This window comes from Trypanosoma cruzi, genomic scaffold (assembly GCF_000209065.1).
Source record: "Trypanosoma cruzi strain CL Brener 1047053516801 genomic scaffold, whole genome shotgun sequence".
NCBI lineage: Eukaryota > Euglenozoa > Kinetoplastea > Trypanosomatida > Trypanosomatidae > Trypanosoma > Trypanosoma cruzi.
In genome coordinates this window covers 274,140-291,599 of record NW_001849551.1, presented here as the reverse complement: position 1 = coordinate 291,599, position 17,460 = coordinate 274,140, and the positions used below count along the sequence as shown (strand labels likewise).

At 50.0% G+C, this 17,460-nt stretch overlaps 9 protein-coding genes across 9 annotated transcripts, besides 42 other annotated features; all 9 read right to left on the bottom strand.

The window, feature by feature from the left end:
* Window positions 1–17,460: a sequence feature (heterozygous, non-Esmeraldo-like haplotype).
* Window positions 228–277: a microsatellite.
* Window positions 328–349: a microsatellite.
* On the bottom strand, window positions 515–802 carry Tc00.1047053508397.79 (hypothetical protein, conserved; the record flags this gene model as incomplete). Its single annotated transcript, XM_803806.1, has 1 exon — window positions 515–802. The coding sequence occupies one exon, from the start codon at window positions 800–802 to the stop codon at window positions 515–517; it is 288 nt and encodes a 95-aa protein (XP_808899.1).
* Window positions 905–945: a sequence feature (CT-rich).
* Window positions 1,038–1,101: a sequence feature (T-rich).
* Window positions 1,199–1,250: a sequence feature (AT_rich).
* Window positions 1,259–1,294: a microsatellite.
* Window positions 1,312–1,338: a microsatellite.
* Window positions 1,505–1,553: a microsatellite.
* Window positions 1,731–1,759: a microsatellite.
* Window positions 1,820–1,896: a microsatellite.
* Window positions 2,044–2,078: a microsatellite.
* Window positions 2,250–2,289: a microsatellite.
* Window positions 2,446–2,472: a microsatellite.
* Window positions 2,511–2,542: a microsatellite.
* Tc00.1047053508397.70 (transporter, putative) lies at window positions 2,561–3,979 on the bottom strand (the record flags this gene model as incomplete). Its single annotated transcript, XM_803804.1, has 1 exon — window positions 2,561–3,979. The coding sequence occupies one exon, from the start codon at window positions 3,977–3,979 to the stop codon at window positions 2,561–2,563; it is 1,419 nt and encodes a 472-aa protein (XP_808897.1).
* Window positions 3,981–4,030: a sequence feature (A-rich).
* Window positions 4,095–4,136: a sequence feature (A-rich).
* Window positions 4,159–4,196: a microsatellite.
* Window positions 4,406–4,443: a sequence feature (T-rich).
* Tc00.1047053508397.64 (hypothetical protein, conserved) lies at window positions 4,502–4,753 on the bottom strand (the record flags this gene model as incomplete). The annotated part of the gene is made up of 1 exon (XM_803805.1): window positions 4,502–4,753. One exon carries the CDS (start codon window positions 4,751–4,753, stop codon window positions 4,502–4,504), a length of 252 nt encoding a protein of 83 aa, XP_808898.1.
* Tc00.1047053508397.60 (methyltransferase, putative) lies at window positions 5,136–6,968 on the bottom strand (the record flags this gene model as incomplete). Its single annotated transcript, XM_803803.1, has 1 exon — window positions 5,136–6,968. The coding sequence occupies one exon, from the start codon at window positions 6,966–6,968 to the stop codon at window positions 5,136–5,138; it is 1,833 nt and encodes a 610-aa protein (XP_808896.1).
* Window positions 7,078–7,125: a microsatellite.
* Window positions 7,183–7,213: a microsatellite.
* Tc00.1047053508397.50 (hypothetical protein, conserved) lies at window positions 7,452–10,400 on the bottom strand (the record flags this gene model as incomplete). The annotated part of the gene is made up of 1 exon (XM_803802.1): window positions 7,452–10,400. One exon carries the CDS (start codon window positions 10,398–10,400, stop codon window positions 7,452–7,454), a length of 2,949 nt encoding a protein of 982 aa, XP_808895.1.
* Window positions 9,562–9,592: a microsatellite.
* Window positions 10,418–10,445: a sequence feature (AT_rich).
* Window positions 10,471–10,521: a sequence feature (CT-rich).
* Window positions 10,724–10,781: a microsatellite.
* On the bottom strand, window positions 10,781–11,200 carry Tc00.1047053508397.40 (hypothetical protein, conserved; the record flags this gene model as incomplete). Its single annotated transcript, XM_803801.1, has 1 exon — window positions 10,781–11,200. The coding sequence occupies one exon, from the start codon at window positions 11,198–11,200 to the stop codon at window positions 10,781–10,783; it is 420 nt and encodes a 139-aa protein (XP_808894.1).
* Window positions 11,334–11,392: a microsatellite.
* Window positions 11,557–11,610: a microsatellite.
* Window positions 11,657–11,687: a microsatellite.
* Window positions 11,944–13,161, bottom strand: Tc00.1047053508397.30 (SPFH domain / Band 7 family protein, putative; the record flags this gene model as incomplete). The annotated part of the gene is made up of 1 exon (XM_803800.1): window positions 11,944–13,161. The coding sequence occupies one exon, from the start codon at window positions 13,159–13,161 to the stop codon at window positions 11,944–11,946; it is 1,218 nt and encodes a 405-aa protein (XP_808893.1).
* Window positions 13,260–13,284: a microsatellite.
* Window positions 13,285–13,309: a microsatellite.
* Window positions 13,434–13,464: a microsatellite.
* Tc00.1047053508397.20 (hypothetical protein, conserved) lies at window positions 13,498–15,060 on the bottom strand (the record flags this gene model as incomplete). Its single annotated transcript, XM_803799.1, has 1 exon — window positions 13,498–15,060. The coding sequence occupies one exon, from the start codon at window positions 15,058–15,060 to the stop codon at window positions 13,498–13,500; it is 1,563 nt and encodes a 520-aa protein (XP_808892.1).
* Window positions 13,518–13,544: a microsatellite.
* Window positions 15,070–15,093: a microsatellite.
* Window positions 15,102–15,121: a microsatellite.
* Window positions 15,224–15,263: a sequence feature (A-rich).
* Window positions 15,356–15,394: a microsatellite.
* Window positions 15,394–15,417: a microsatellite.
* Window positions 15,615–15,642: a microsatellite.
* Tc00.1047053508397.10 (vacuolar ATP synthase, putative) lies at window positions 15,661–16,731 on the bottom strand (the record flags this gene model as incomplete). Its single annotated transcript, XM_803798.1, has 1 exon — window positions 15,661–16,731. The coding sequence occupies one exon, from the start codon at window positions 16,729–16,731 to the stop codon at window positions 15,661–15,663; it is 1,071 nt and encodes a 356-aa protein (XP_808891.1).
* Window positions 16,728–16,782: a sequence feature (A-rich).
* Window positions 16,837–16,861: a microsatellite.
* Window positions 17,016–17,165: a sequence feature (CT-rich).
* Window positions 17,344–17,417: a sequence feature (A-rich).

Below are 17,460 nucleotides of genomic sequence, written 5' to 3'. Positions count from 1 at the left end.
CCCCCCACCCACCACCACCCACCCCCTTCTCTCTATCTCCCCCTTTAATGCTACCAATCCTACAATCACGTCTAATATCACTGAAAAACTGCTGTGCTATGAAATGAGGAATGAGATGACGCTTAGAACCCCCTCACTTCCCTTCTTTTCCTCGCCTCTCTTGCGGTCTTTCGTTATTGTTGTTTTTGTTTCAAAGCCAATCGACATGAAAGGAGGAAAAAAGTAAAATACATATATTTTATATACATTTTTACATTTTTAAATATATGTATATATACGCAGCAAAAGAAGAAAGGGAAAAAAAAAGGATTGACAAAAAGGCAGCCCCTCTCTCTCTCTCTCTCTCTCTGTGTGTGTGTGAGAGAGAGAGAGAGAGCGATTTTTGGATGCATGTACCCCACAGCCCACTTCCACACACCCAACTGTGCCGTGTCTTTGTCTGCTCCCCATGACTTCATCCCCATTCTCGCCCCTCGTTTGCGGGGGCGTACATTACGTGTGTTTGCCTCCTCCTTCATGCCTCCTTCTCGGTAACGCCGCCCTTCTCCTGCCATTTATTTATCCCGCGTGAAAGTTCCATTGACTGGCATAAGTGAAACCGCTCCGTCAGATCCACGCACGCTGGGTCCCAAAAGCCGCGTTCCTCGATACACGCCTGTGCCTCTGCACGCATCCCAACACACTTCTCAACTTCCGTCTGCTCCCGCAGCTTCTCCTTAAATTTCTCCGGCACCTCCTCCCACGGCATCTGCCGCCCATTGCCAATGGTGTACGGTGTGCCGCCCCCCTTCACAACAACCATCTCCCTCCTCTATATATATATATGTCTGTCTGTCTGTCTGTTGGTCCTCTCGGATGCATTTCAATGCAAGACGCCAAAAAAAGGCAAAATAAATAAATATATAAGAAAAAAAGAAGAAGAAGAAGAAGAAAAAAGAAAAAAAGGCAGCATGACAACATCGCAGCCCCGTATGTACATTTCGTGTCTGTCTGTGTGTGTGTGTTTGTTTGTTTGGTTTCGGGGATTAGAGGGGGGGAAAAAAAAATAAAAATAAATAAATAAAATAAAATAAAATAATAAAAAGAAATAAAAAAATAAAAAATTTCATTTCTCTCTTTCCCAATTTCATTGCCTTTCATTTCACTCACGCATGACTTCTGTTTCTTTCCCCCCCCCCACTCACCCACCACCACCACCAAAAAAAAAAAAAAAATCCTTTTTTTTTTTCATTATTATTTTATTATATTTTCTGTTTCCCTCCCTCTCCCCCTCCCTCTCTCTCTCCCTTCCCTCCATATATATATATATATAGAGAGAGGGAGGGGGAGAGGGGGAGGTGCCTCCTCCTCGTGCTGGATCCTTCACACACACAAATAGTTAAATACATACATGTCAGTCGCTGCGGTGGCAAACTGCAGCATTAATTACAAGCGATTGAAAGGAAAAGGAAAAAAGAAAAAAGAAAGAAATCAATTTGTTGATACAACAAAAAGGCATGCATCCACACACACACACACAAACAAACAAACAAAGAGAGAGAGAGACAGAGAAAAGATAAAGATATATATACCAGGAAGACAGGTACCGTGCATGTACACCAACTGTCGCCACTCGTTGTCTCTCTCGTGAGCGATCATTTGCGCGCCTCAGCGAAAGAAAACAAAGGGCGTTTTCCGCACCATTTTGCGTGCAGGACGACGTCCATCAGCGGGTGCATGCATGCGTCTGTTGTGTGTGTATTTGTGTGTGTGTGTGTGTTTACATGCATGCATGCATGCATATTTATAAAAATATCGGCACACTCATTTGGGACCATCAACATACAAATACAAAGATATATATATATAGATATAGATAGATAGACGTACATTAGATGCATGTATGTGTGTATGTATGAAAGAACCGAAAAGAATTACCAAAAAAAAAAAAGAAAAAAAAAGGAGACATCTACCCGTGCACACATTGGCACCGGCATGTCTCTTCGTTTCCGTCATCGTCATCCCCCACTCCCCACCCTTCAAAAATACACGCGCAGACGTCCCTTTTGTTTTTTGTTTTTTATTTTGTTTTTATTTTTCATTTCAACAACAGACATGCGGCGAAACAAAAAAAAAAAGAAAAGAAAATCCCTGGAAATGTTCCTGTGGACAGTCTTCCCTTCTATTCTCTTGCCTTGCCTTCCTGTCATGTGCATTGCTGATCATTCCCTGCTTTATTTCTTTCTTATTCCCTCGTGTTTCATTTACACCTTTCCTCTTGTTTTTTTTTCTTTTCTTTTTTTTTCTTTTTTGTGCGTGCGTGCGTGTGTTCTTCCCTCATGCTGCCCGGAACGCCAATATTGTGCATATATGTATATATATATTGTATATACAATATGTGACTGTATGCATGCATGCATGTATTTGATTATGACGATCTTTTCCATACGGACTACGGCCAGATTTCTCCTCCTCCTCCTCCTCCTCCCTCTCGCCTCTCCCATACATACACATGCATTAAATACAGTCACATACATACATTATATATATATATATATATATAATTTATTTGTCGCTGTCTTTACGCAAGTTTTGCTTCTGCTGCGGCGCTCACGATGCGAACTCTCTTGTCCCTCCACATTGTAATGTAGCAGACGGCGGCCGCCAGTGTCATGCAGGCGCTCATGAAAACACAAACGTAGGTATAATTGCCGTAGTGACGCTGTTGTAGTTCGGCTTGAATAGGCGGTGCGGAAAAGCCTCCGACGACGCCGGCGAGAAAGACGGCGCCCATGTAGAAACCGAGATTTGGTCCATACAATCGCTCCGCAATAAGCGCTGGCATGACGGCAAACATCCCTGCCATGCAGAAACCAATCACGCAAAGAAGGAGGGCAAAGGCAACGTAACTGCGGCAAAAACCCAAAAAGGCACAAAAAATACCCCCAATTGTGGCGCATAAGACGTACGCAAACTCATTCGTGGTACCTGTCGCAAGCCAGCCAACGAGAATAGAGCCAACGATTTGAAACACGCCGTAAAAAGTAAAAAGAGTGGATGCAATGTCCGTTGGAATTGGCGATATGTCTGCGTACACGGTACCGGCCTTTCCCATAGACGACACATAGGGCACAGCCACGTAAATCAATGAGTAGAAGGCCCAGCTGAAGATTAACCAGCAGAAAAAGTTTCCCAAAAAGGCCCGCGAGAACATACTTAAAAAGAGCTCCCATGGATTCAACTTGTGTGTGTGCAGGCCGCGTTGCGCGGGTGTCGTTTCACCGTTGCTGTTATTGTTGTTTCTGTTTTCCTCTTCTGTGTGGGTTTGTTCCTCCTCGCCCTGCTCCTGCCGTTCTTGTCCCTCGTCGTATTCACTGGGCCCTTCTCCCCCCTTCTTGGGCGGGGCTCGCCTCGCTGAAAGCAACGTTGCCACAACACCAATGGCGCAAAAGGCAGACATGAGTCGGAAGGTTTTGCGCCAGCCGTACGCCACAACCCACTTACCAGCCAAAGAAGGGATGATTGCACTTCCGACACCACCGCCGGAGAAGTTGATGCCCATGGCAAGTCCCTGGTAGCGATTGAACCACGAGCTCGTGGCGGCGGCACCCGGCGACAACATGCATGCGGACGAGATGGATGCCAACAGGCAGTACGAGAATGTCACGGCGGTGACGTTATGGGCGAAGGTGGAGCTAAGCCAGAGGCCAGCAAAGAGCATCAACGTGGAGACTGCCATCATAAGGCGCGGCGGTACCCGGTCAACGAGAAACCCGCACAGCACACCGAATGCCGGTGAGAGGCCCAATGAGACGGAGTTGCCAAGGCTGATGGTCGTGACAGACGGGTAGCCAAGCGAGGGGTCTTTATGCATGTCGTCAGAGAAGATGGAGTAACTGTTGTCGATGCCGTACGACATCAGCTGCATGAGCAGACCTGACAACGCCACGAGAAACCCAAGCGGATGATCCACCGGCTTCCGTGTAAAACATGGCAACATATTTTTTCCCTTTTTTTTCCCTTTTTTTTTTTCTTTTTCCTTTTCTTCTTTATATTTTCCGCCTCTTCCTCTTGTGTAAAGGCGCCCTGGTTTGGTGTTGGTTATTTTGTTGGGGTTTGTTTGTTTGTTTTTTTATTTCCTTTTTTTTTTTTATTTGAGAACTTTTCGGTTACGTGAGTAAAAAAAAAAAAAAAAAAAAGAAAAGAAAAAAAAAAAAGGGGGGGGGGAGGAGGAGAAGAACACGTGTCTTTTAGACAAAATGGATGGGTGGATGGACATTTTTACCTGCCGCCCAGCTCGGTTTGAAGTGCCGCAACGGACACTGACAGAGACTGAGGGAGAAAGAAGGAGAAATACTAAAAACTCGCATATTGTCCCATACACGATTCATGTGCACATGCCAATACGCATGGGAAGAGGGGGGGGAAAAAGGGAAAAGGGAAAAGAAAAAAAAAAAAAAAAAAGTCTTATTGCTCCACTCATGTTCACTTGTCTCTTCCTCTCTTCCTCTCTGACATGTGTTCACTTCGTGATGCTCCAGATGAGTGGTTCATTCCGGCAAAAAGGGCATGTCCCCAGCAGCTGCGCATCGCCAACACACAACACATTGCCGCAGCACCACAATTCCACAAAACAGCCTTCCATCGGCTGCTCTAAACAAACGCCGCAGACTTCTTCATCGTCGCCGTACGGTGTCGACTGGCGCCCGGCGGCTGCTACGAGACGTGCGGTCGAGTTTTTGTGCTCCGCCTGCTCCCCATGCACACTGTTCATCGGCGCAAACACAATCGGCCCTCCCCCACCTCCTCGCTCACAAATTTAAAGAAAAAAAAAAGGGAAGATCCACGCAGACACAGAAACAAACAATAAACGATGGAAATAATGCGAATATAAATGCTACAAGACGCCCTTCTCACAGCCTAAAAAAGAACAAAAAAAGCAAGAAAGGGGGGGGGGGGGGGGGAAAGGAAAACAAGAGGAAAAAAAAAGAACATCTCGCTGGAAATGAGGGAATTTCATTCCAATTTCCCGCATACATGCATGTGTGCAGGACAGACAAAGAAATAATAAACAACAATTAAGAAAATAATAACAATAATAAAGAGAAAGATGTCTTCTCATAATGATGGAATGTCTGCATCAACATCCCATCCCGTCATTTACTCGAATGCCTCCCCCTCTCTCCCTCGCCTTCGTTGTCACTTTGGCGATTTTCTTCCCTCCATGTCAACTGCTGTTGTTTTTGCTGTTGTCGCTTCTGTTGCAAGTTCCGCTCACGATTTGCGACAATAATATCCTGCCGCTCAGCTCTTGACAGCTTCCTCCGCTCCCCCTTCGCCTCGCCAGGCCTGTCGTCGCCATGCGTGCTCAGGGACGATGAGGTGGTGGTGGCAAAGTAACGCCTCGTGGAGTCCCGCTTCCGCAGCAGTTTGGAGCGGTAATGCATGTAATCCGCGTTGTCTGGAAGGTCGGTGGCGTCCATCAGTGCGCGGAGATCGGGCGCCTGCCGCGTCGCGGCGCAGCTCGCACGGGAGGGTGGCGGAAACGGCACCGGCCGTGTTTTCTCCATCACAATGAGGTGGCGCACAATCTTCAGGGAGACCCGCTGCGGTATGTCGCACACGAGGCGCAGCGACGGGTGCGTTGGCAGCTCATCGTCGGTGTACCGCGTGGTGGTGGTGGTGGTCGGGTACCAGAACACGAGGCGGCCGCCCAGCACAAGCGACTCGGCCGCGAAAAGCATCAAATCCAGCACGATGCTGCTAACCGGATAACACGCCGGGATGTCTGTTCCCTCCTCCATCTCAACCTTCTCTCCTGTCAGGCGTGTCGCCTTCTTGCGTGGCTCACGTATGCCATACGGGGGATCCGTCACGATGGCGTCCAGGAATCCGCGATCACCGCGGTCCGTGGGACCTTTTTCCCTGCCATGCATGTTGCACGGACGCAACGCGGCGTGCCAGTTGGCAAAGTTCATACGCACGCGATCAGGTGGTGTGAGGCCGTAGAGTTTGAAATTCGTCCACATCGACGGTGCCTCTGCCTCCGCTGCAGTGATGCCGGCCCGCTCAAGGGTGTCTTGCGTGTATGACCGCACGGCCACCTCGCGTTGCTGCTGCTGTTGTTTGCTCGCTTTGCAACGCAATGAACCGCCACGCATCACACGCGCGTCGGCGTCAGCGCCAAGTGTGACGGCCCCGTAATGTGCCGCGGCAATAAGAATGCTGCCGGTGCCGCAGAACGGGTCGCACACATAATTTCCACGCCGCACATGCGCCAGATGCACCATCACAAAGGCCGGCTCGGACGGCATCGAAGTTGTGCCAATGTACGGACGTCGTTTAAGATCATACGTCGCAAGAAGATGCTGCCGGTTGGACTCCGACACGAGAGCGCCACAGAATACCCGCAGCACACGGCCGCAGGGCAGCCACGAGGCCAGAGCTCCGGTGGGTGCGTTCTCAATCGCATGTTCCACGACAAATGAGAGGCGGTGCGGGCGCTGCTCCGTCGCCCGTGGACGTGACGCGTCAGGCAAAATCCGCATTGCAACGCTGACACGTGTCGCCAGTGCCGTCTTCTCCTCCAGCGTGTAGTGCCGTCCGATTGTCTCCACCTGCACTGTACAGTCGGCGGGGCGGAGGATGGTGTCGTCTGGCCACGCCATCCCTCGCAGCCACTTTGCTTCGCCAATGCCACCGTCACTCGTACCAGCGATGCACGCCAGTAGGTCCTCTACGGACGCCGCCGCGGCGATGAGGAGGTGCACGGCGCGAAGCAGTACACATCGCCCAGCGAGCTGCCTTGCCACCGCAACAGACGCCGCATCAAAGACGCAAAACGCCGTCTGCGATGAGTCCGCGCGGAGCCATGGCAAACATTCCTGCACATGGATGTCTACTCCCAGAGTGGCTGCGGCGGCACGCAACTCCTCCAAACAGAACGCCGCCAGCGAAGAATTGCAGGCAAACCATCCGAAGAAAAGCATACCTCCCACCCACTCTAACAGGCACACACACACACAAGAAAAAAAAAGAAAATCGTTTTTTTTCCCCCTCCGTGTCCTCTTTCTGCCGCGGCTGCAAGATAAAACCTTTAAAAAAAAAAAAAAAAGGACCAACAAAAAAAAAAAAAGAAAAAAGAAATTTAAAAACCACAGAAGATGCATCCGTTGCGGTTATAGACGTTAGTTAATTACAACCCACACACACACACACACACATACACACACACCATCAGCGGTGTGTATTGCCTGCTTTTATTTTCATTTATTGTTTCCATCTTCTTTCATCCTCTTTACTTCCTTCTGCTGCCAAACAGCACCTAAGCTGGTGTATCACATTGTGTTTCACTTTACATCTACACCACGTGCATATATATATATATATACATGCAAACACGTCCCTCACCCCCATCTCCTGCTATGCACATGTATTCTCTCCGTGCCTCTCCGTCGCACTGTCTGAGTAGTTTAAGACGAATATTGCTGCACTTTGTATAATGCCTTGAGCCGCGGATCTTCTGAGAGGCGCTGGGCGAGTTGGGCGTATCTCTCACTGGACTGATCAATGTGTTTGGAGAGCCGCTCGTCGAGTGTCTTCATGCGCCAAGTGGCCTCTTTGCAGTATTGCGCAAATTCCTCCTCTTCTCGGCCCGCGTCGAGCCCTGCGGCGTCTAACTTACTCTGATACGCGGCCTGCCTTTCGTTAAAGTCTCTTTTCTCCGCGTCCATCTGCGATTGCATAATGTGACCGCGCTGAATGAGGCGCTCCTTCAGTTCCTGCAGGGCCTCGTCCCGCACCTTTCGTGCCTGGTCAATGCTAAGAGAGACATTCAAGTAGTCGCCATCAAAACTGCTCGGGAGTGCCAGCTTCGCAATGTATGGTGCAAGATAGTCCTTGCGTGACGCCTCGCGTGAGGCCTCCTCCGCAAGTTTGCGCGCCCGATCTGCCTCCGTCTCATGCGGCCGGTTGCGCAGCGTGTCAAAGACAGAAAGAACACTTCGCACCTCCGGCACACGTGCATCGCGCATTGCGCTGAGGATGCCATTACACTCCGCCATCATGCTGTACACCTTGCCAAGGCAGAAACTCTCCCACCATGCGAGGCGCTTCCTTTCATTGTACTGCTCCAGCTCAGAGGGTTCCTCGGCGTTCGGCATGAGTACAACGGTGGAGGGCAGGGCGGCTGGGGCGTTGCCGACGACTGTCGACGCCAAGTACTCCTCCCCACGTGGCCCTTTTGTGTACATACGGTAGGGGCGTATCATACTGTCGGGGCGGTAGTGGAAATACACCCACATCTCACCGCCGTTGCCGCCTGTAAACCGCACAAATGTATATTTTGCCACATCCTCGTCCGGCGGAATCGCTTCATTGCGATGATACTTTTCACTCATTCGCACAGGCTCCAATCTTTGCTTCTCGTCGTTGGGGCGATCGCAAAAGAGGCTGCCACGATTTCTTGAAACCCGCAAAACGGAGGTGATACGCTCAAAAGACGCACTACGGTACCACAGACGGTCGTCCCGCTGCCGGTAAAATTCCTTCACCTTACGTAACATGCATCCTTCGTAGAAAAACTCTTGGCGACGCCACAAACCGTCATCCCGCGCGTCCCAGTAGAAATTCATGGTGCGCTCCACTCCAGGCTCATGCGTGAAGAGGCGCAATCCCTCCACCGATGCCTCCCGCATTCTACCCCGCTCATACCACTCCTTCACCAAACGAAACGATGCTGCCTCACCAACGCGAGCGGTAGCATTCCCATAGAAGTTGCGCCCATCATCATCCATATCACCATCCTTCCCGGCGTTGTCCCCGTATTCCTCTCCCTTGGATGGGTAAACGGAACGGCGACGCAGCCTGTCGGCGCGGTGCTTAAAGAGCGTGTGAACCTGCTTTTGATGGCGATACGTCGTATCAGGGAGTCGTACTTCCATAACGCGGAGATCTGGCATCGCGTATGGCGCAAAACAACGTACCTCCGCATTAGCGTATTTTATAGACTTCTTGCCACCTGGATAGCGACCCTCGTACTGTTCACGGTTGAGGGTTAAGTCTTTTACCCACGAGATGAAGCCTCGCCGCGGCCCTTTATCCCGCGCAGAATGCGTGAGCACATTCACAGTGGCGGCGGCAGCTAATGAAGGAATACTGCCACTGATAGTGGCAGCGCCAACAAAGGTGGTAGAGGCTAAATTTTGTGTGCTTATATCCCCTCCATGCGTCCGCCACCGCACACCGGGAGTGGTGGTGTAATTAAATCGATCACCGGTACCACTTGTGGTTGTCTGCAGGTTCAGATCGCGTTCTTCCTCCGCATCCAGGTCAAACAGCATGCCTTCCCACTGTGTACCGTCATCCAGGTCAAGCGTCAGGGCGCTCACTGGAGCATTAGGGGCAAGATTTACCTGGTAGTTGCGTCTATTAAAAACGACCTCAATTCCAGTGTAGAAGGCGTCTGCCGTGTTGTGTGGGATCAAATCCCCAGTGGAGGGCTCAACAAAGAGAGCCTCCTTCTGACTTTTGCGACCACCCGGCAAGACAAGCAGCCAGCTGTGCAGATTTTTCTGGGGCATGTGTTGTTTTTGTTGTGGTTGTGGTTGTTGTTCTACTTCTTCTTGCTTCCCGTCATCGAACGGTTGGGAATCTGCGCTCCGCACCGACTTCGCTGTTTCCCCCTCATCACCCGCGATGCCCATTCCAATTCCTGTGGTGTTCGTGATTTGTTTTTCCCGCGGCGCAACCTCTTTTGGCTGCAAAGCGGCGGGCTCAGGATCATGGACGCCACGCAGCACTGGCCGGCCTGTCACAAGTTGAGCGTACTCCGCATCCAGCTCCGGCTCCACCTCCTGCTCATCATTGGACTCAACTTCATGAAAAAGGCCCTCACTGTCGTTCCACATGCGCTTTGAGGAGTCATTGTAGCAGACAAACCGCCGCGCGTAGCCAACGACCACGTATACATTGTACCCAGCGCCCGCCAGTACGGACGCAAGGAGAAGGCTCAGCTCAAAGCAGTTGCCCACTCGCCACTGCAGTGCTGTCGCTGGAGACACGACAACCTCCGGTAACTTCTCCAGGTCTTCCAGTGGCTCGTAACGCATGTACCCTGCAAAGTACCGCGCGCATGGCCCCAGATCAAACAACTCCTCAAAGGGGAAGACGGTCGGTTTAATAAAGGTGCATATCATTTTACGTGCATGGCACTCGTTCAATGGAGTAAGAAGCAATGGGGCACGGTCCGGGTAGTACTCATGGTACTCTGCCCTGAATAATTCCGTTGCCGCGAGCAACTCCTTTTCTCCCGCTGAAGTGGCTACTTGAGTGTACGACGGCGGGAAGGTCTCGGCTGGCAAAAACCTCTCAAAGCGCTCTGCCCGTGTTGCGTTGTATGCCGCTCCATCTCCTTCATGCATCGTGTTTTGTCTCTCTCTTTTTTTTTTTTCTTTTATTAATTATTTCTTCGATTGTTTCCCTTTTCATTAAAGAAAGAGAGAGAAAAAAAAAAAAAAAAAGAGAGGGAGAGAGAGAGAGAGACATTTTGCGTCTGTCTGTTTGTGTGTGTAGGAACAAAATGAAACATCGCCCGGCGTTGCAAAGCCAAATTTGCAGCCAAACAAAAAAAAAAAAAGAAGAAAAAAAGATGGGGAAGACAACAACGAAAATTTCAAGTAAAACCATTTTATTTTGTTGTTGTTGTTGTGTTATTCAAAAAACTTCAAACCCTCTTTTTTTTTTTTTCCTTCTTTCTTCCATTTGCCTCGCCCATCCATTCATTCATGCATTCATTCTTCCATCAGCGCAAAGATTCCGGCCGGGCAATGAGGACCGTCTCGTAGGTGCGGCGGCAGTACAAATCCCAGTAGAAGATCCCCCATGCCACGCTGGCAAGGCATACAAGAAAGCAGTAAATTGGCGTGATTGTCAGCAAATTGATTGTATGTGGCATTGCCAGCATGCCGTTAAGGTCCGTTGGTTGGAATGCCTCGTAATTCATGCAGGCAGCCTCGTTTCGGGCACCCACTTCGCCTCCCTTTGCACTCGTCTCATACATGTGTGTGGAACGCGAATGGGGCTGCATCGGCTGCATCTTGAATGCCTTGGGGTTATTCTCCTGCACGGCGGCAGTGCCCGTAGACGGTGGGCTCCGCAGCGTCGCGCATAACGCAAAGGCCCCGCTGCGCCCTGCCAGCCGAAAGAAACTGCGTTGCATCATGATGTCAATTCGACCGTATGTACTTTTTTCCTGTCTTTTCCTTCTTTTTTCTTATTTCCCCTCCCTTCCACCTCCTTTCTAATGGGTTGTCTTTTCCTCCTTGCGCAGTGAAAAAAAAAAAAAAAACTGAAAATCCCCCTTTCTTTCTACCTCTCTCTCTCTCTCTCTCTCTCTCTCTCTCTCTCTCTCCCTTCTTTTAAAATTATTTGTAATGTGCGTACGACAAATTCCTGTTCTTGAGCCTCACGCGGTGTAATCTACCATACAAATATACGCTCTGGTAAATAAAAATAAATAAATTCAACCATTCAACACGGAGAAGAGAAAAAGAAAAAAAAAAAAGTTGTATGGACGTCTATATAATATATATATATATATAGAGAGAGAGATGCATATGAATGTATGTATATTACAAAAAGAGCGCAGGGGTGTCATCCGGAGAGAAATTAACCGCTGACGCACACACACACACACACACAGACAGACAGAGAGACAGACGCAAAAATAAGGGGGAAAGAGAAAAGAGGCACCAATTTTCACGAAAAAAAAAAAAAAAGGGAACAACAACAAACAAACATAACAGTTACAACGGTACGAAACAGAGACGAGCCAACGTGTGCGTCCTGGAGGAGATGTACTCGGAGTTTATGTATGAATGAATGAACAGGTCGTATATGTCTCGCCCCAAGAAGAAATCGTGCGACATGGTGCCAACCAACCCACCACAAAGTAGCCTCGAAACTCTAATTGCCTGAAGTGGAAGAAGAAGAAGAAGCCAACGTGTTGCCGCTGCCAATACAGCCAATGCTGTTACTTCCCTTCCCGTCTGTGTATGCGTTGTTGATGGTGTTGAATATTGAAAGCGCCTGTGCCGAGAACTCTGCAGGGTCGCCAACGTTCTTCCCGAGCACCACCGTGTTTGTCGTCTTGGCGATTTCGCCGAACTTCTCAATGTACTTCTCCGCCACACGCAGGGCGACGGCGTCGCTGCTACGCGGCGTCTTCTCGAGTGACGCCGCGACTACCGTGACACTCTTCGAGATTGCGGCGGCCATGACTCCTGTGGCCTCCGCCTCGGCCTCCGCGCGCTGCAGAACAGTATACTTTTGGGCCTCCGCAGCGCAGCGCTGGGCTCTTTTAAGCCCCTCCGCACGGTTCACCTCCGCCTGTGCCTCGCCCTCGGACTGCAGAATGAGTTGCCGCTTGCGACGCTCCGCATCCGCCTGCAGATCCATCGAACGACGCACGAGCTCGCTGACGGTGATGTCCCGAATTTCGTATCGCTTGCACTCAATCCCCCAGTCGTGTGCCTCACGGCGCAGTACTTCCACGATGTTTTTATTGAGTAATGTCCGCTCGCGAAAGAGTGTGTCAAGGTCGAGACGGCCAATCTCACTGCGCATCGTCGTCTGTGCGAGGTTCAGCAGGTTGTACACGGGGTTCTCAATATTGTAGCTCGCCTTTTCCGCGTCGACGATGCGCAGAAAGAGGACGCCGTCTATCTCCACCATGACGTTGTCGGAGGTGATGGCTGATTGATTGGGGATCTCCACCCCCTGCTCCTTTACGCTGTAGCAGTAGCGGATCTTGTCCAGCACAGGCACAACAAACCACCAACCGGACTCTAAAGTACGGTGATACCGTCCAAGGCGCTCCACAACGTACTGACGGCCCTGTGGAACGATGTTGAGAATTGTGTTGCGTGGAACGCTCTCCACAAACGAGGCGGGGTTGAGGTGGATACGGTTGCCCCGCTGCATGAGATTCCCCCCGCCCATGTTGGGGCTCCCACCGCTGCCGCTGCTGCCGCTGTAGTTGTACCCCCCGCTGTTGTTGGCACCAGCGGTAGAGGCGGCGGAGACGGTGGAAGCGTCATACGGCCCACCCGCAGGGTTTGGCGGCGCGTACGGGTACGACAGCGGCGCGTTGTACTGCAGCAGGCGAAGAGAGCGGCGCAACATGTAGAGGATGAGAAAGAAGAGCGGGAGGAAGAGAAATATGGCTCCCCCGCAATAAAATCTAAATAAAAAAATAAAACTACACGGTCATGTACACACACAAAAAAAAAAAGAAAAAAAAAGAAATATTTATTTATTTATTTATTTATTTCTTCCAAAGAGAAGGGCACATGTGTCTTCGCTCCTCCTGTAACCGCCCCACAGACGCACACACACATATAACGTCATGACTTCCCCTCACAACCCACTCGAGAATTGATACCAACCCCAAGGAGATGTATATAATATATATATATACATATATATCCCACATAACCACGCCTCGCCTATAGGATCGGCCTATTGTCCATTGTCAGTCACAGCAGCAGCAGCAGCAGCAGCAGCAGAATCCGCTTTAGGTGCTATTTGTCCCTTTTCACCTACTCCGTCGCTGTCGTCACCGTCCAACGGCCTCTGTGGGTTCCGATAGGAACGCGCAAGAAACAACAACTCACGCAATCGGGTGATAGCAATACCACGTTCACGATCGTTGAGCACATGTTCATAGTGCAACGGATGCACGACGCTGCCCTCGCCCCCTTGAGCCTTTTTTTGCTTCACGACATCCACAATGGCGCCACTGGCAATTTCGCGCTCACGGGCTTCATGCAGCATGACAAGGTGATGCAACATCATGGAGCGGCCAATGGCATCCAGCATATAGTTTGGTGTGAGTCCCAGCTGCTCTCCGGGGTCGCGGGCGCGTTCTTCAGGGGTGTTAGGGGCAGGAATCGGCGGCATGCAGAGAAGACGCATAAAATGCTCCCAAAAGGCATCACTGACACAAAATCGATAATACTGTAGAGAAAGAGGAATGCATAAACTTTTCATTGGATCCTCCGTAAAGTCACCGTACATCTGCGCCCCCTGAGCACGTGAAACGGTCGCTGTGACTTCTTTGGAGAAAACAATATGCGTTGCGCACTCCAAAAAGTACGCAGTCTCCCCACACGCCTCAAAAACACGTTTCAACAACAATGGACGGTCATGCGCAAATGTCATTGCCTCAGGAAATGCCTCGTATTGCTGCAAAAGAGAGCGGTAGTACACAATCTCCATGTCATTCAGCGCAGCCCACGCGGCAGCAGACGTGTAAAGACGCTCCCGATCTTCCTGTGGTACCAACGCCGCTAGATTGAGGAGAGAACTCACTGCCCGCTCGTCTTCCCGCACGTTCACAAGTAACGCCGCGCGCCACAGATACAACGCCACGACCTCCCTACGCAAGGACGCATCCTCAAGAAGCGGGTTCACGCCCTCCGCCACACTCCCGCGGCCGTACTTTGGGGCGGCAGGGTTGAAGTCATCGACCCCCAACTGCTGTTCCTGCTGCTCCCTTTGACTTGGCTGCAGCGCTGCCAGCAACTCACGGCCGCCAGCTACCTCGCGTATCTGCGCGTTGACAAGCGCCTGAATGCCCTGAATAACGGCTTCAAGCTTCTCATCCCGCGCCATCTGCACCAACGCCCTAATCTGTGGTGTTGGCGCGTCGTCCACCTCGTACGCAAGACGCTCGGCGAGCACCTCTGCCCCTTTTGTCACAGGCCGCATCGCAAAGCAGCATGGGAAACGACAGCGATAGTCGTTTTCAACACAACGGCCGGCTCCTCCACAGCGGTACCGCAGATCAAAGACGGTACTCCGCACACTCGCTTCTCGATGCAGCGCCTCCGAAGAATTGGCGGCTGGTGATGGTGCACCTCCGTTTTCGGCACCAAAACGTCGTTCTTGTACGACTTGACGTAATCGAGCAACGCATGGGGCATCGGGACGCACGCGCACAAAATCCGAGCAGTCAACATCTGACCGCGGAAGCCGTTGCCTCTTCCATGAATTCACGACACGCGAGAAAAATGATTTCATCCCCACGCTTCTCTCTCTCTCTCTCTCTCTCTCACTTTCAGTATATATATATATATATATACGTGTAGAGGGTTTATGACCAAATGGTTACAGCGGCTTCCACCATGCACACAAAAAGAAACGACCCTGCAATTTGCCAACGGCCAGAAAGAATGGTTGCGGCTTCTCTCTCTCTTTTTTTTTTTTTCTTTTTTTCCTCTTTTAAATAAATGTCAATAAGATGCATATCAATGCAAAAGAGGGAAAAAAAAGAAATAAATGTAGAAATAAAGAGAAATGGTGCCTGTATGTGTGCATATATATATATATATATATATATATATATATATATATAGAGAGAGAGAGAGAGAGAGAGAGCGGTTCCACCCAGAGTGACATCTGCAATGCGTCTATAGACAAATATGGAATGATAGAGAAATAAAGAAAAATTTGTACAGATGCACAGACGCCATGATAGCATCAACGTCCCTTCGTCTCGCTTACACCTCGAAGCTTTTTTTTTGCTTGTCGTTCCTTTTTTTTCTTCTTCTTTTTCCCCTCACCCCCCTGTCACCCTCTCTCTCTCTCTCTCTCCCTCCTTCTTTTCCACCCACCCCATTTCTACACAATATTGACGTACTCGTGAACCCGATGCATCATGCGTTGCATGATGCAGTCGGCAATCCACTGGAGGTTGTTTACTTCCAGCTCCCGCAGCTTCACCCACGCGTAGAAGACGCCGTACTGAAACTGCCGCGTCATGGCGTCCTTATAAATCACGACAGACCGTTCCACGAAGCGCTTCTCGACGGAATGCCGGTCCGCGTCCACGCCGCCGCCGGCACCCCCTCTCCCGTCGTCGAAGATCTCGTGCATTTCGGCGAAGCGTCGCAGTCGCTCCCGCAGCTGCTCCATGTTTTCAACCTCCGCAATTTCGTCGTGGATGTCCACAAGTGTGCCAATATTCGGGAAGAGTCTTCGTCGATCCGCCGCGTGCATCTCCTGCATTCCCATTGTGTTCGCGGCAAATGTCAGCACCGTGCGGTCCGCCTCAAAGTCAAGCAGCGGACACATGACAGACGCCGTCTCGCCGCCGAGTTCGCAGCAGAAATCGTAAAACTGTTCCAGGTAGTTCCGCATCAATACACCGCGGATGTACTCCACCGACAGCTCATCGAGGTCGCGCGCAAAGTCACCATCGGCACTAAAGAAACGGCCGACTGGGCTGTCGATGAGCACAACGTGGAACATCTCCTGCACATCCGCAGCGGCGGTCAATGACACGAGCTCCGGAAACCAACCGAGTGGGTGGCACTTCGTCAGTAACTCAAGACTCTCCCGACCGCTGCGCTTGGCGATGACGAGCTTCAATACATTCGATATCATGTGTTCGTACACAATAAAATCGAGAAACTGTGAGAGCGGTGGGGTTGCCCATTCCCGCAGGTCACGTAGCTGACGTACAAGATGCTCCTGCGCCCGGTTGACAATCACCCGTGATGTGAGTTGGCCATCCTGCTGCAAGAAGTTGCCATAATCCGTGACTTGCAATTGAGATTTCATATCGCTAAGGGAGTCGCACTGCGCCAGGCTGCTGTACTCCTCTGGCCTCAGAAACCCATCCTTGTAACCATGGACCATCGCCTCAATACACCCATCATGCACATTGAACCCTAAAATCCCACGACTCATTTTTTTTGTTTATTATTTCTATTACTTTTATTTTTATTATTATTTCTTTTTGTTCTCCTCTCCGCTAAATTTTCTTTTCCCCACCTTCTTCTTCTCTCCCTTTAGACAACAGCAACAACAACAACAACAAGGTCGGTATCGGTGGTGGCTAATGGCTCCCGGTGTCGTGTGATGTGTGAGCGGCCAACGCCCCGTTGAGCTCCGTAATTTCTAAAAATCAGCCAACGACAGGCGGTGGAAGAAACGCACGACGATGTGAACACAAACACCAGAGAGACACACACGAAAGAAAGAAAGAAAAAGAGAGAGAGAAAGGAAGGAGAGACACAAAGAAAAAAAAAAAAAAGAAAGAGAGAGAGAGAAAGGAAGGAGAGAGTAAGGGTGAGAAAGTGGCAAGTAAGCAAGCAAGAAGAAAAAAGAAAAAAAGAAAAAAAAAGAAAATCAGCGGGAAACATGAACTGTTGTTGAACGAAGATCCCACACGCACACACACACAGAAACACAATCAAAAAAAAAAAAAAAAATTGCCGTTGATGGAATCTTGCACTCGAAATATTTCCAAAATGCCTCTTTTTTTTTTTTTTTTTTTCCTTCCGGTCCCCGCACAATTCATTTTTTTTTTTTTTTTCTTCCCCTTTTTTTTCTTTTCTTTCATTTTCTCTTTATTTTTTTTTTTTTTTTCCTTTCCTTCCCCCCCCTAAAAAAAACACACAAACGGCGGGTCACAAA